Source organism: Strigops habroptila, chromosome 8 (genome assembly GCF_004027225.2).
Source record: "Strigops habroptila isolate Jane chromosome 8, bStrHab1.2.pri, whole genome shotgun sequence".
In the NCBI taxonomy this organism is placed as follows: Eukaryota; Metazoa; Chordata; class Aves; order Psittaciformes; family Psittacidae; genus Strigops; species Strigops habroptila.
In genome coordinates this window covers 24,609,867-24,624,078 of record NC_044284.2, presented here as the reverse complement: position 1 = coordinate 24,624,078, position 14,212 = coordinate 24,609,867, and the positions used below count along the sequence as shown (strand labels likewise).

The window sequence follows — 14,212 nt, the reverse complement described above, 5'->3', positions numbered from 1 at the left end:
GTTAGTATGCTCATGTGTCTGTATGTGTGCCTACATGCACTGTGCATACATATAAATGCAAACATACACATAATATATATATGGGTGTATGTATACAAGGGTGTGTAGCAGGCTTAGACTACTAACCCACTATGGGGTGAACACCAAACACTGAAACTCAGAGACCCCCAGTTGGTGCCTTCTCACAGACCGAAAGAGAACAAACCATGAGATTTCCATGACCCTGGCAGCAGGAAACTGGGCCTGACCCATGCCCCTGAATGCCCACCTTGCTACAGCAAGCGACAGAAGTCAAAGGAACATCAGTGAGTAGATTTTGCCTTGCCTTGTCTCTCCAGTGAATTCGCTCAACTTTACAGACATCTGCTAAGTCGGGGTTTTCTTTCCCTTGACCTACACACTTCCCACGCAGCCCTCACAACCCAGACCCCATCCTGTTTCTGGTCAGCCCACGCAGGGGGAGCTGCAGTCCTGCAGCTGGAAAATCCCTCCCTGCTCCTCCACCAAGCCTGGAGCCAGACCTTGCAGAGCAGACACATCCCTGTGGTCAGCTTCAGGGAGCTTTCTGTCTGCATTAAACATTTACACTGCTTACACAGTGAGCAGAAAAACACAGACTGCAGCAGGCTCTCATGAAAGTTTAATTGTGGTGTGGCAGTGGGAGCTGGCAGAAGGGGTTCGGGTGCCTGGTGAGGAGCCGCTCCCTGAGCAGCCCCAGCGCCCATGTCCCTCCTCATCACCCATAGCACGATGGGCGAACGGGAAGCTGAGCACATCATGCCACAGACAGAGCTCCAGGAGATCGCCAGCAAAATTTCAGATCTAAACAAATGGAGAAACGTTTTCAGTTTCCATAGGTAAGATTTATATTCTGCTTCATTATCATGTTTTAATTCCAGGTGTTTTCTTAATATCATATTTTAAGTTATGCTTTATTACAGCAGTTTTGTGACCACGGAAAAAGGTCTTCATGTTCTCAGGAATGCAAGTACTATAGCTTCTACTCTTCCTTTCTTTGCAGTTTCTTTTCTAGCTGGTCTCCTGTTTCTCCATATGCTAGCAATGCCTCTGTTGTTGGTTTAGGGGTTTGGGGTTTTTTTTAATTTGTATTTTATTTTCCCTTTTCAGTTTGGAAATCAGCAATTCAACTCATCAGGTAACCGCTTCTCTAAAAGTTAACATTTTGTATTTGTCTAGTGGTTTTTGTGACTGTTCCACCAGATTAGCATAGGGAGGAAACTGCACATCTATATATGCAGCACAGCAGACAGCCTTTATGGAGATTTATTTCTTATGCTCCTCCTTTAAGAAACAGGCATTTTCTACAGATATTTTAAAAGAATGTCTTGTCTTCCTGATCTAAATCAAAGCGTCAGAGTAGTCCAACATAAATTAACCTTTCTGTCTAAAAGTAACAGTCTTCACAGTCAGTCTTAGAACACAGGAAAAAAGGGTAACAACAAAGATTTCTGAAATAAAAATATTTGGAGAACCTGCTGTGTCTTTAGGTTGAAAAGCACTGAAGTTTATTCCGTATAATTCTGACAACCACATTACTGTGTACTCAAATCACTGGCTTGTAGGGACCTATTTGTAATGTTTGCAAAAAGCTGGAGGTCTGTCCTGGTTTAACCACAGCTGGCTACTAAGTATCACTGACAATCAACATGGTTCTCAGACTAAAGCCAAAACACAGCACTGTACCAGCTACTAGGAAGAAAATTAACTCTATCCCAGCTGAAACCATGATAAGGTCAAACACGCTGATGCTCCCTGGCAGCACATACTCTCCTCCCCTGCCCCTTCACAAGCCTGTCATTGTGCCCATCCCACTGGGAGTACTGGGAGGGGATAACTTTTGGGGCACGGAGGCAGTGGCCATGGCATGACCCCCTGTCTGCTCCTCTCTCTGTCCAGCAAGGCGAGGGCAGCACTGGCAATGGAGCACCTGGAGCTGGAGAGCCCTCAGGGCCGCAGCCGCCAATGCCTCTGCCCCGTTCCGCCATCCCTGAGCCCCTCCTGATCTCTCCAGACACGGGCGGCCAGCCCATCTCCTTGGAAATGGCAATGGTGAGCAGGCCTGCTGAGTTATGCATGAGCCGTAATTTAATCTCATTAAAACAAAGAGACTCGGGAACCTTATCTGATGTTACGGGAGGCTCAGTGTATTGCTGGGCTGAAGGCTGCGGCCTTCCATTAGCTGTAACAGAAGTATGTAACCGTAATGACTTATTTATGAAACTTTCAAGGAACATGGTTGCAATACAACCTTCAAACAGATATACTATAATTCTTATTAGATAATAGGTCAAATGATAAAGTGTAATGTTTACCTACTCTTTGGTGCTTTCTTATCGAATAGCCTCAGAATGGGAGGCAGGAGTTCAGGAGATCAGAAAGGTATTTCCACTCTTATCCAAATACCTGTTTTTTAGAGCACTAATGATGTGTGCCTGCTGCCACTGCCCATATGAACAGCCTTGGCCAGGAGGTCGGGGTTTTTCTGCAGGTAATGGCAGAATGGGCTCCGGTGCTGGCCTTACTACCTGTGACTTCCCACACCAAACCAGTCCCTGGCATTTGAGCACAAACTCAATGAGAAACTCAAGAGCCCGGGTCTTCCCCCAAAAGGTATAGTGTATCTGAATGTAAACTATTTACATGCTGCAACTGTACTTCCCAGGAGTGTTTGAAATGCTGAGGGAAGTAAGTGACTGCATTAAGCACAAACATCACCTTTGCTTTGAAATCGTGGGGCCTGGTTCTTGGTAGACAACTTTACACTCTTTTGGCTGTGAGCACATGTGCTGACCCTGTATCCCAAGGCCCCTCTGATGCTGACAACGACAGGATGTGAAGGAAACTGAACCCAGCCTGTCTTTCTCCTCTTTAACAGGGGCTGCGGAAGCTGCTGTTTGGAAACGTGTCCCAGCTCTTCAGCTGTGAATGGGCAAAAGCATGTTTCAGGTTTCGTGAGCCATACTCTGACCTGGCCTATGCTTTTGAGGCAGAAAAGGTAAATATTTCAGTACAGCAACCGGCAGCATCTTCCCAGTGTCTCAGCCAGTCAGGAGCTGGCAGTCAGTGCCGGGTGTCTCAGCAGTGTCCATGCCTGGTCCTCACATTCTGCAAGCCTGCACCCTCCACATCTGCACTCCCAGCTTGCACCCCATGCTCTGCACACCTGCACCCCACACCTGCACCCTGCGCTCTGCACGCCTGCACCTTGTGCACTGCAAGTCTGCCCACTGAGCTTTCTCCACAGGCAGGTTATGGGGGCTTCCAACTGCAACCATGGTCCACCACCATCCTAAGCAAGGCTCCAGCTGCCCTCACAGTGGCAACTGACGCGTGTCTGGGGCTGGGATGAACTGTCCTGATTCAGCAGCACATTGCATACACAAACTTCAAATATCATGGTATTAAATGCTTCCAAGGTGAAGGCTCAATAGACAAGCAGTGGGTTGTTGTAGGTAGGCACAAAAAAGCGGTACCTGCCTGTTTCTTTTGGGGTAGAGTTACCTACTTCTTACTGCCACACCTGGAAAACAAATAGGTGAACTTACCTACGTTTTCATTTACTGAAAGAGGGAGGTTTTCTTCTTCCTTATTTACCATCATAATACTGTCCCCCAAAAAGCAGACGACCAAGATACACACTTAAAATTGTAAATACCATGGAAGTTAACATGCTTTTTACAAATGCAAGTGAAAATCTGAGTTCAGAGGCTCTGTGACTGCAGAGGATGACAGCCCTGATGTGAGCCACCAGCGCAATGGGGAGCAGGCATGGTCACCCTTGAGCATGGCGTCACGTCAGCTTCATGCTGCCTTGAGACCCTGGTCCCTTTGCTGAGAGGCTGGGGGAGAGAGAAAACAAGCCATGGTGCTTCTAGGCACACGTGGTACCTGGGGCTGTGAGCCCTTCTTCGCAGCTGCAGTGCTGTAAGGGAAGGACCCCTGCCTAGGACTTGCCCTCCCCATAGGCGCACAGCCAGGGCCGCCCTGGAGTCTTTTCTTGTGTAAAGGCTTCTTGGGTTTAGGCACATAAGATCTTTTTCAATTTACTTTTTTATTTATCTCAGGAGTTGTCAGCAGCACTTCTGAATTCCCATGGAGAAAAGAAAAGTTACCCTCCTAACAGTGGCATTGGCCTCACACTGACCAGGGATTGCAGTGATTTCCAGGAGATGGACACAGCAGGAGCTAGTTCAGGCCCCTCAGCACTGGGAGTATCATCTTTCTGTTTCTAGGGGGGAACAAGAGCCATTCTGATGGCTGTACAAGCGCACATCATCAAATACCTGCTCTTTGTAAGAACCACAGAATATACTCACCTGGAAAGGTAAGAAGCTGAGCCTTCCCCTGGGACACATGGAAACTATTTTCTTGCATTATTTGGACTGAGGCACACTAGCACCAGCCTCTAGGTTTAACTGAACTAGACCCAAGTTCAGGTTTACAGCTACAAGTGGGGATTTGCACCCAGGAGAAAAGCCTCGTCTAACTCCAGGCAAGGCTTTTTCCCAAAAAGACATTTGTTTTTGTAACAATGGCACTTGCTCCCTTGTCCCACTTCCTGGCACCGTGGTCACAGCCTATGGCAGCACATGGATACCATTGGTGCTGCACAGGTGCCAAGTACGCCATGGGCAGCGCTGGGAGGGAAGACAGAGCTCAGCTCTCGGTGCTGGGACACCCACATGGGACCCCTAGCCAGGATGAAACCACCATGGCACACGTGTAGCTCCCAGCACATGGGAAGCATAACCCTCACAAGCAGCAGTGACAGCACCAAGCGAAAAGTGGAAATTTCAAGGACAATGGGCTCTTGTTGTGACTGCACAGTCCTCATGGACACCAGATATGCAGGGCAGGACCTCTGGGGTTCAATCCAGCCCCCGCTGGGAAGGGCCCTATTCACACTCAGGGTCAACCCCAGGACTGGGGGGTCTGTCAACATCCCCAAGGATGGACCCTTGGCACAGACCCCCTGGATCCAGATTCCCTGCCCCATGCCTCTGCCTCCTGCACCACAGGCTGTGCAGGGTAAGCCAGCAGGAGCAAGGGGAGGCACTGGCAGCCGCTATGGCAGACACCCTGTGGGCAGCAGGAGGAGGTGAGAGAGCTGTGATCTGCCTTGTCACCGTGGCCGTCCATGTGGTGCCCAGCAACGACTACAGAGTCGACAACTTCACGGAAAGAGTGAGTACAAAAGTGCCTTCTGCAAACAGGATTTTCTTTAAAGAAATTTTTAATTTTAATTAAATTCTTCTAAAATTTTTAAATCAGGAAACACAAAATCTCATAAACCTGTTCCCTAATTTATGGCATCCCACAGACTGTGAGCACTTTGGACGCATGTCCCAGCTGCAGCCTGTGAGACACCTCTGCTTCCTTGTAGAGGTTTTAGGTGAGCACAGGGGCTACCGTTCCCTTTCATTAAAGGCCAAACTGCCTGCTCCCGCAAAAAGGAGAAGACAGTTAATGTAAAGCTGTTCCTCTTTGTATAGAGCTGAACTCCTCGGTTTAGGAGGCAGGAGAGTAGAGTCCTGCACCATTCTTTCATTTGTCTGAAGGAAACACTGGCTTAAAAAGCTCAGCTGTTTGATATAATTAATCTTTTACAATATCTTCATCTACCTTCCTGCCCAACAGATCCAGCTGTTTGAGTTCTCTGAGAAAGCAGCAGCACAGGAGTTTATCCTTGGCCATATAAACTGTGTAAGTATGGGATGGATATTAGCTTTATTCTGAGTTATTTTGTTGCTTGCTCACATTTTCTCATTCAAAAGTGGACCTTATGGAGATCAATAGTGCTGCCTTCAGCAGGACATTCAGGCAATTAGTCCATAGATCATTTCTAGCCTTTCCCCTGGGAAATGATCCTGCTCCCACTAAAATCCTCACACTTAACCCACCAATTTCAGCTCTCCCAGTCCACAAACACCAGGCAAACAGGGGCAGCATTTTGTACATTACTCAAATATAAAATACGGTTTCTTGCAAATACTGCTTTTTAGAAAAAATCTTGGGGAAAAGTGTACAAGACCAGTTAAGCCAATAACTGGAAGTTTCTTCTTTCCTTTTTTTGGACCTGATCCTATTCATCAAAATTAGTTATGAAATCTTTCTGGAGTAACACCTTATTCATTAGCTCAACACACTCACCTCAGGTCGTATCGAAGCAGATGAATTATTTTAATTAAACATCATATACCTGCTGTAATTCACCCCCTGTGATTACTTATTTCTTTTTCCAGTTCAAAGATGAACGAAGTCATGGAGTGATCCTGTTTTTATACAGTTTACTTTTCTCAAGGACAATTGAAAGGTATATTTCATTTTTTACACATCTTCCTCTAGTTTAGTTACATCTTATGATGTCTTTTCCTTGTTTTACTTCAATGTCCATTCTAGTTGAATGTGAAGAAGTGGAGGCAGATGCAGACCCTGCTGGCTGTGGTTTGCAGATGCAAATATTGTACATCCTGAGTATCTGCCTGCACATCCAGGGGAGCAGCAGAGATGAGAGAAACCCTTTGCAAACACAGCAAAACTAATGCACTGTGTAAACCCGGGAGATATCGCACTGACAGCAACCATCACCATCACAGTCAATTACACTTAAACAGGAAAATCACAACAAGTTTATTTAAGCAGGGAATAATTCTGCCAGTGTGACTATGCCAGCAGAGGTGCCTGATAGGGTCTTTCTAAACCCGGTGCAATTAGATTTGGGTAATAACACTTTAGAAAGGTACAGAGGCATATTTATTCTCATATAAGACATGATTCACATTAATGTGACACTACGATAGCTACTCTAGCAAAAAATTGCACCACTATTTCGAACCGTTGTGTTCAGGCTACACCTGGGTTGCAACTGAGGCCTTTCAGCAGAAATCGCACCAAGGGAAACCCCGGCTCTGTCTGCAGGGGGGTGAATCTGACCCTAGATTTGGATTTTAACAGGAAGAGATCTGAAGCACAAGAGCTCCGGCTGAGCATAAGCTGCTGTGTCAGGACAGCACTGCTGTGCCCACAGCAGAGAGAAATAATGGAGTCCGTAGAATTTGTTTCCTGTTAATCAGACAGCGAGGTACAGCACTCACCTCAGGCACTGATCCAAGTGCTACTATAACACTTTGTGCTTGGTCCTACAGGGTTCAAGAAGACTTAGACCACACAGGAACTCCTCTGTTGAAATGCAGTTTTGGAAACATCACTTGTACAGAGGTAAGATTAGCCTCATTTTTCCAGTTTTCTTTTCTTCTTTATTATTCCCACTTGATTTAGGAAAAAAGCCTCACTTGTTAATCCAAGGGAGAAAAAAAAAAGAGTAAGGCAATAGAAAAATATATTTCAAATTTTAATGATGACCATCCATTTGGAAAATGGATGATGATGATGACAATAAGAATAAGAAAGCCACAGGAAGTCTGGCATTCCTCTGCTCATGACAGGCATGACAGAGCTGGCAGCAGGACACCAGCTGCCTGCTGTGGAAAAGTCAGGCACTTCGCTCATAAGAGAGAAGCAACAATATACCTTATTGATATAACAAAGTTCAATGGTCATTGTGACAGTGGTTTAATATGATCCCAGGGCAAAGTTCACTTGATTATTTACTGGATAGAGCACACAGTTAGACAGAACTGTCAGGGAGACCCTCCCACTGAGTCGTGATGTTCAGAGAAGACCCCCTTACTTTTTAAATTCCTTCTCAGAGGGGAGCTTAGGCATGGCTGGGTCTACTCCTAGTCCCAGACTTGGTCAACACTTTATGTCTAAATGAATATCTATAAATACATATATATGTACACACACACACAATCGATCCTTTCTATCACTTAGTCAAGATTTCAAAGTTTTGCGTGCTATTAGTCACCATCACAGAGGCCTACAAAATTGACTTAGGTAGGTTACAAGCTCAAAAGGAAATTTATTCTAGTAAAAAATAATTTAATGCTCCAGCATTAGTAAATTAGAGGTTCTGGGTGCCAAGTGGAATCAAATACTACATGACTGACTTAAGGTTAAGTTTCACAGGGAACGAACCCAAAACGCATTTCACTCACCAGTCAAGATGAGGGCTCTCAACCTCAGAGTTGCCTCAGGCAGTGTCCTGACCCAAAGGGAGAGTCCTCGATTGCAGACCCACCACTCTGAGAACCAACTCAAATCTTGCCCTGCAGCAGGGACCCATTTATACCCTAGTCTAATCTGATCTGTGGCCTGAGGGCTCTTGGCTTTTGCCTAAAGTGCAGGTCTAGCAACAGCCAGCTATACAACAGCCAGCTGTACAACCCTGTTGTAACCAAAATCAGCAGATTTCGTGGTTACCTGAGCCAGACCAAAGCCAGCAGATATCTGTAAGCACTAGCAGATATGTTTTTATATTTCACTGGAGACCAGAGTCAGCAGAGATATTTATTAGGAAGTATTGTGGCTCAACGGTTCACCCCTCAGGGTGGGTGCAGCTGCCACGCCACCATTTTGTGAAGGACTTTTGCTCCGCTGCCTCACGGCATGACCACGGGCTGTTTCCCTGCAGGCCGTGCTCAGCCTCATCCTAATGGGACGAGCGAGCCTGCATGAGCTTGATGGCAGCCAGGAGCCGGGGCCCAGCGACGAGGGCATCGAGGCTTGGCGGCAGCGGGGCCTGGTGGGCTACCTGCGCTGGAGCAGGGCACAGGCGGAGCAGCAGGTGAGAGCTGGCACGGCCCATGGATGGGAGACCCATACCTGATGTCCACACACCAGACACCAAGGTTTCAGGGACAAAGACCACATTCAATGCAAGGCTCTACCCCCTCTGCCCAGGTGTGTCCCAGGCTGAGGACACCGCGTCTGCCCATCTGGCTGTGCAGCATCACCGGGAGGCACAGCGTTCTCTTTGGCACTGACAGCCAGCTCCTCTCCGACTGGAAAAGGGAGAGAGTCTTCCACCTGTACTTCTACAACGGGCAGTTGGAGCAGACAAAAGCAGCCCACCTAACAGTAGGTATGCAACCAAGCTTACCAGGGGGGATATGAGGTACAGATGTCACATACAGACCAGACATAGAACTGTATATGTGTAGAGCTAGGTGGGTCTGCTTACACATACAATTCGATGTTCTTTAACATACACATACATAAACTGTATATATTATATTAACCTTTCATGGAATGCAAGGATCCTACTCCAAACAACAGTATAAAAAGGCACAAATAAAAACCTGGCTTTGAAAGGACTGTGACCATTTTGGAAGGGGTAATGCTCTCAAGCAGGTGGCCCATTGCTGGGAGGTATAGGACTATGCTATAGAAGTAATAATTCCCGAGTCCCTGTGTAAACTCCAGCTTGCTGACACCCCTCCCAGCCCACAGCTGGTTGCTGGGCTTGCTGGATGCTCAGCACTGGGTGAAGCTGAGGCCATGCTGTTCCCCAGTGCCAGGGGCTGAGAAGGGCTCCAGTGGGCAGGCACTGGGTGAGCTGCCAGCAGAGCATAGTCCATCCCACCCATGGTGTGTGCAGGGGGACAGCTACCAGGCTCCCATCCCCACAGCACAGCCTGCACTCTTGTCCCACCATGGAGCCAGTCAGGACTTTGCCATTTTCTCCTCTACTCCCAGACATGGCCAAAGAGTTTTTATTGGAGAAGTGACAGTTTTTCAGGATACAGGATGCAACTGCTGCTTCTGTGTTAAATACCCAATATGGACATACTGTTTAAAACCATTTCGTCTCCCATTGCTATTAAGCTCCCATCAGTCCAATATGAATGCCCTGCTGACCAAGTGTCCCAGCAAAACTAGCAGGAGTGGGGAAACCCACATACACTCTCCCCTCCCATGGGACAAATCCAAGGAGAATGTTCCTGTAAATGCAAAGTTTAAATGCAACAGAAAAATTTTATTTAATCATTCAATGATTAAATAAAAATTTTGAATAAAACTATTCCTAATGCAGCAATGCTGGCATGCAGGGTGGGTGAACAGCTTGTTTTCAGTACCTAACTGAGACTTCAGTTTATATTTTCCTGCCCACCAGCCAGGTGCCACCACGGCCCTCGTGTTCCTCCTCAAGTTTTAAATCCATACCCAGAGCGGTGAACTGCGCCTTGAGGCATCAAATGGGTTGTGAACCAGTCTGTGTATTTAGGATCTAACTGCCTCCATGCCACTGTGCACCATTTACCTTCACTTTCTGAATGTCCAGCCTCTTTTCCTCGCTCTCTTTTCACTACAGCATTTAAAGTAAGAAACTTAAAAACACCACAATAAAGCCTAAATGTGCAGGAAAGAAGCATGAATCAAGATCATGGTCATGATACACAGTGTGGCCACAGATAAGGATGTGTGCACCTGTTCAGAAAAACAATATGCAAACATACCCCGCAAGGAGTTGAGAGCTGCATTTATAGTGCCTGAATTTCCCAAGTGTATGGGACAGCCCCGGGGGAGGCTGTGTCAGCACTGCCCTGAGCTGCCTCCTGGGGCAAGGGCAGGCAGTACACCTGCAGCGATCCAGCCAGCTCTGCTTTTAACCTGTCCTACAACTTTTTTTGAGAGGAGTTGGGTTTTTTAGATATTCTTTTTACTTGTGTTTCCTTTTCAGACACTCATTCGCATCACTGGGAAGAGGACCAAAGTGAAGACCCAAGCAGCCCAGGGAAGAGGTGTCCATCTGTGGAGATGGCAATCAGAACCAAGTGGGCAGGCGCAACCGTCAGCTGGAATGGGACAGATCCCTTCTTCTGAACAGCCCCAGCATCTCCCACTCACTGCTGATGTGACCAAACACTGTGGTCTGGAGGAGAGAAAACACTTTCACCAATTAAACAACCTTTGGTGCCTCGGGCAAATGCCCTGTTCGGCAAGGCATTACACTCACTGTGAAAGCCTGCGCTGGTGAGGAACAGTTACTAGCAACACTGCCTTGCTGCACACATTTTTCAGGTAATAGGATGCAGGTTCTTCTGCTCCCCAAAACAGCTGGCAGAAAAAGGAAAGAGGGCAGCAATTTGCTTTCCTCCCATGCCAGAGATGTTAAAGAAATCAGGGTGTCTCTTAAGAGTGCAGTGGAAGTGAAATCAATATTGAGCATTGACAATACTGTGTGCATCTAATTTATTTAATCCAGTGTGTGCAACTAATCTAGCTATTTGCAATGAGTAAGGTTTCCTCCCTGCTCTCCGCAGCTGTGACTTTTGCAACCAGGTCTCCCTCCTGCTTCAGCGACAGCTCAAGCATGCACCCTGGCCAGCTTGGCTCACGGAGCTACCCTGCACCCCACACACCAGCAGGGAAACAGCTCGTACATGGGAACCCAGGCAAAAGAGTCTTAGGAGGTGCTCCTTGCTGTGAATTTACAATACCAAGCTGGGCAGGAGTGTTGATCTGCTTGAGGGTAGGAAGGCTCTGCAGAGGGATCTGGACAGGCTGGATCGATGTGCCAAGGCCAGTTGTGAGAGGTTCAACAAGACAAAGCGCTGGGTCCTGCACGTGGGTCACAGAACTCTACACAGTGCTTCAGGCTTGGGAAAGAGTGGCTGGAAAACTGCCTGGCAGAAAAGGACCTAGGGGTGTTGGTGGCTGAACATGAGCCAGCAGCGTGCCCATGTGAACAAGAAAGCCAAGAGCATCCTGGCTTATATCAGAAATAGCATATCCACTAGGAATAGGGAAGTAATAATTCCCCTGTACTCTGCACTGGTGAGGCCACATCTTGAATACTGTGTTCAGTTCCGGGTCCCTCACTACAAGTAAGACACTGAGGTGCTGGAGCATGTCCAAAGAAGGGCAGTGAAGCTGTTAAAAGGTCTGGAGCACAAGTCTTATGAGGAGTGGCTGAGGGAACCAGGGGTGTTTAGTCTGGACAAAAAAGAGGCTTAGGGGAGTACTTGTTGCTCTCTACAACCACCTGAAAGGAGGTTGTAGCTAGGTGGGGGTCAGTCTCTTTTCCCAAGTAACAAGTGACAGGACAAGAGGAAATGGCCTCGAGTTGTGCGAGAGGAGGTTTAGATTGAATCTTGGAAAAATTCCTTCACCGAAAGGGTTGTCAAGCACTGGAACAGGCTGCCCAGGGAAGCAGATGAGTCACCATCCCTGGAGGGATTTAAAAGATGCGTAGATGTGGTGCTTAGGGACATGGTTTAGTGGTGGCCTTGGCAGTGCCATGTTAATGGTTGGATTCAATGATCTTAAAAGTCCTTTCCAACCTGACTGATTCCATGATTCTACGATTCAGCAATTTTACTGACTCTGAGTGCAGCCAAGTCCTGGCACCCTGCAGCAGCCTGGTGCACGCAGGCAAGGCACATCACTCCTCACTCACGTCAACTCCTTTCTGCTTCCTTTTCTATAGACATCACCCAAAAAAGACCTATGAGTCATACCGAAAGGTGTGTTGCTAATGACAACTGTACTGAGAACAATAAACCCTTCTGCAAGTAAGTGATCTAGAAGTTTGGTTTGGAAAAAAAAATAAAAAAGGAAAGGAAGAAGTGGTCACAACCAGTCTGAGATTCAGCCCAGCCAGGGTGTGGAGCCTGCTGGCTAGCAAGCTAATGTGGGGTCTGCACTTGTCATTGCCCACCTTCTTTAATTTCTGCTCCAGAAAGAGGGTGGAGAAGAGCCCACACCAAGGCAAGGGCCTTGCAACGGGACGCTGCAAGACAGCACTGACTGTAACTCGGGAATACTAGCATGCACTTATGCAAATTATGAATTAATAATGAATGAATGAAACTCTGTGGTAAATGCTAACAAAGCTCAGTCATCCAGCACAATGCCATATATTGCAAGGCTATGTATGCTGTATAATAGCTAAACAGGTTACTAGAGAGATAAAAGGTTACAAAGACCAGCCTTCCAGAGCTGTTTTCCATGGCAAGGCAGCAGTGCTACCCTTCCTCTTTCTCCCAACATGCCATGGAGACGGTGAGCGCATCTTACCCTGCCTGCACTGGCTCTTGCTCATGCTGCAGAGAGGGGCCCCAGGGCTGCTGGGTCCACACCGGGCTATTGCCCTGCCGTGACTGCACCAGTGACTCTGGCTGCCAGCACAGGCAGGGGCAGAGTACTCCATCCTCTTGGCCGTGCCATTGCCTTCAGAAACCTGTCTCCCACCCTGGCCCTTGCTCACCCACACCCCGCTGCTCCCTGTCCCACTCACAAGATCAGGTTTGGCAAATGCCTGTCTGATTGCTAAAGACAGAAAAAGGAAGAGAAACCATGCTGCACCAGACTGCAGGAACACACACCCTCGCCGCCTCCCTCGGGCTTTAATACTTCTGCCCCCATGTCTTCATGTCTTTTTATAACCTTCTTGCAGCGCAGGGCTAAATTTAAGCTGCTGACTTCTCTCAATGAGAACTAAGCCCTTGCTCATTTCTGCGAGGTAACATCACGCTTATGCATGCTTTAAAAATAAGAAGCAATAATGACACAATCTGGTTATTAGTCAAACTTGTCTGAAAACCCCCAACAGTTCCAGCACTTCAGAAAGCTCTGTCCTCATGATAGAGACAAACAGCTACAGATTTTCACTTCTAGCCTGGAAATTTCTTTGCAGAAGACAAATAAACCTTGCAAAACCCCACATGCATCCCACAGATACTTGGGAGTGCTCTCATGCCCTAAAATACAGGAATATTTGGGAGCATCGGGGGCTACCCGGCAAGGAATGTGAGCAACAAATCCAGACACACACAAATGAAACTCATGCCACGTCTTGGCACCCTTAATGGTTGGACTTGATGACCTTAAAGGTCTTTTCCAACCTAGCTGATTCTGTGATTCTATGAATCAACCTCAAGAGGGAAACAAGTATCAGAGCCTCTGGCAACACGCAAACAAGCTGCAGGATTTTACTCCAACAAAAAGGCTTCTGAGACCACACACTGCCTCTGGAGATAAACTCTCCGTTAACTTCCCTGGCAGGCAGGGAAGGTGTCGGCTCTTCCCCACGTGGATGTGCCAGCATATGGAAGTCATGGCTGGGCACTGCCGCTTCCCTCCCAGCCACCCATCCATCGCCCTCCCCTCCCTGGAAACATACCTTCAGGGGAGGCGGAAACATCCGTCATTAGGTCCCTCTCCTACATGGATCTAGTTGCTGATAATTGCCCATCAGCAATCTGCAGAGCTCTGAAGCTGCAGAGGAGACAAGCAGAGCTCATTTCTCTATTTAACACTGGTTTACAAATCATCTTTTATACTG

General features: G+C 47.4%; 1 protein-coding gene across 1 annotated transcript; it reads left to right on the top strand.

Moving 5' to 3' along the window:
- The first annotated feature begins 750 nt into the window (after window positions 1-750).
- On the top strand, window positions 751-10,749 carry MINDY4B (MINDY family member 4B). The gene is made up of 12 exons (XM_030495003.1): window positions 751-857; window positions 1,129-1,156; window positions 1,918-2,070; window positions 2,897-3,016; window positions 4,254-4,345; window positions 5,040-5,205; window positions 5,659-5,724; window positions 6,264-6,334; window positions 7,167-7,239; window positions 8,558-8,710; window positions 8,827-9,007; window positions 10,607-10,749. The coding sequence occupies exons 1-12, from the start codon at window positions 751-753 to the stop codon at window positions 10,747-10,749; spliced, it is 1,353 nt and encodes a 450-aa protein (XP_030350863.1).
- Window positions 10,750-14,212: the final 3,463 nt, after the last annotated feature.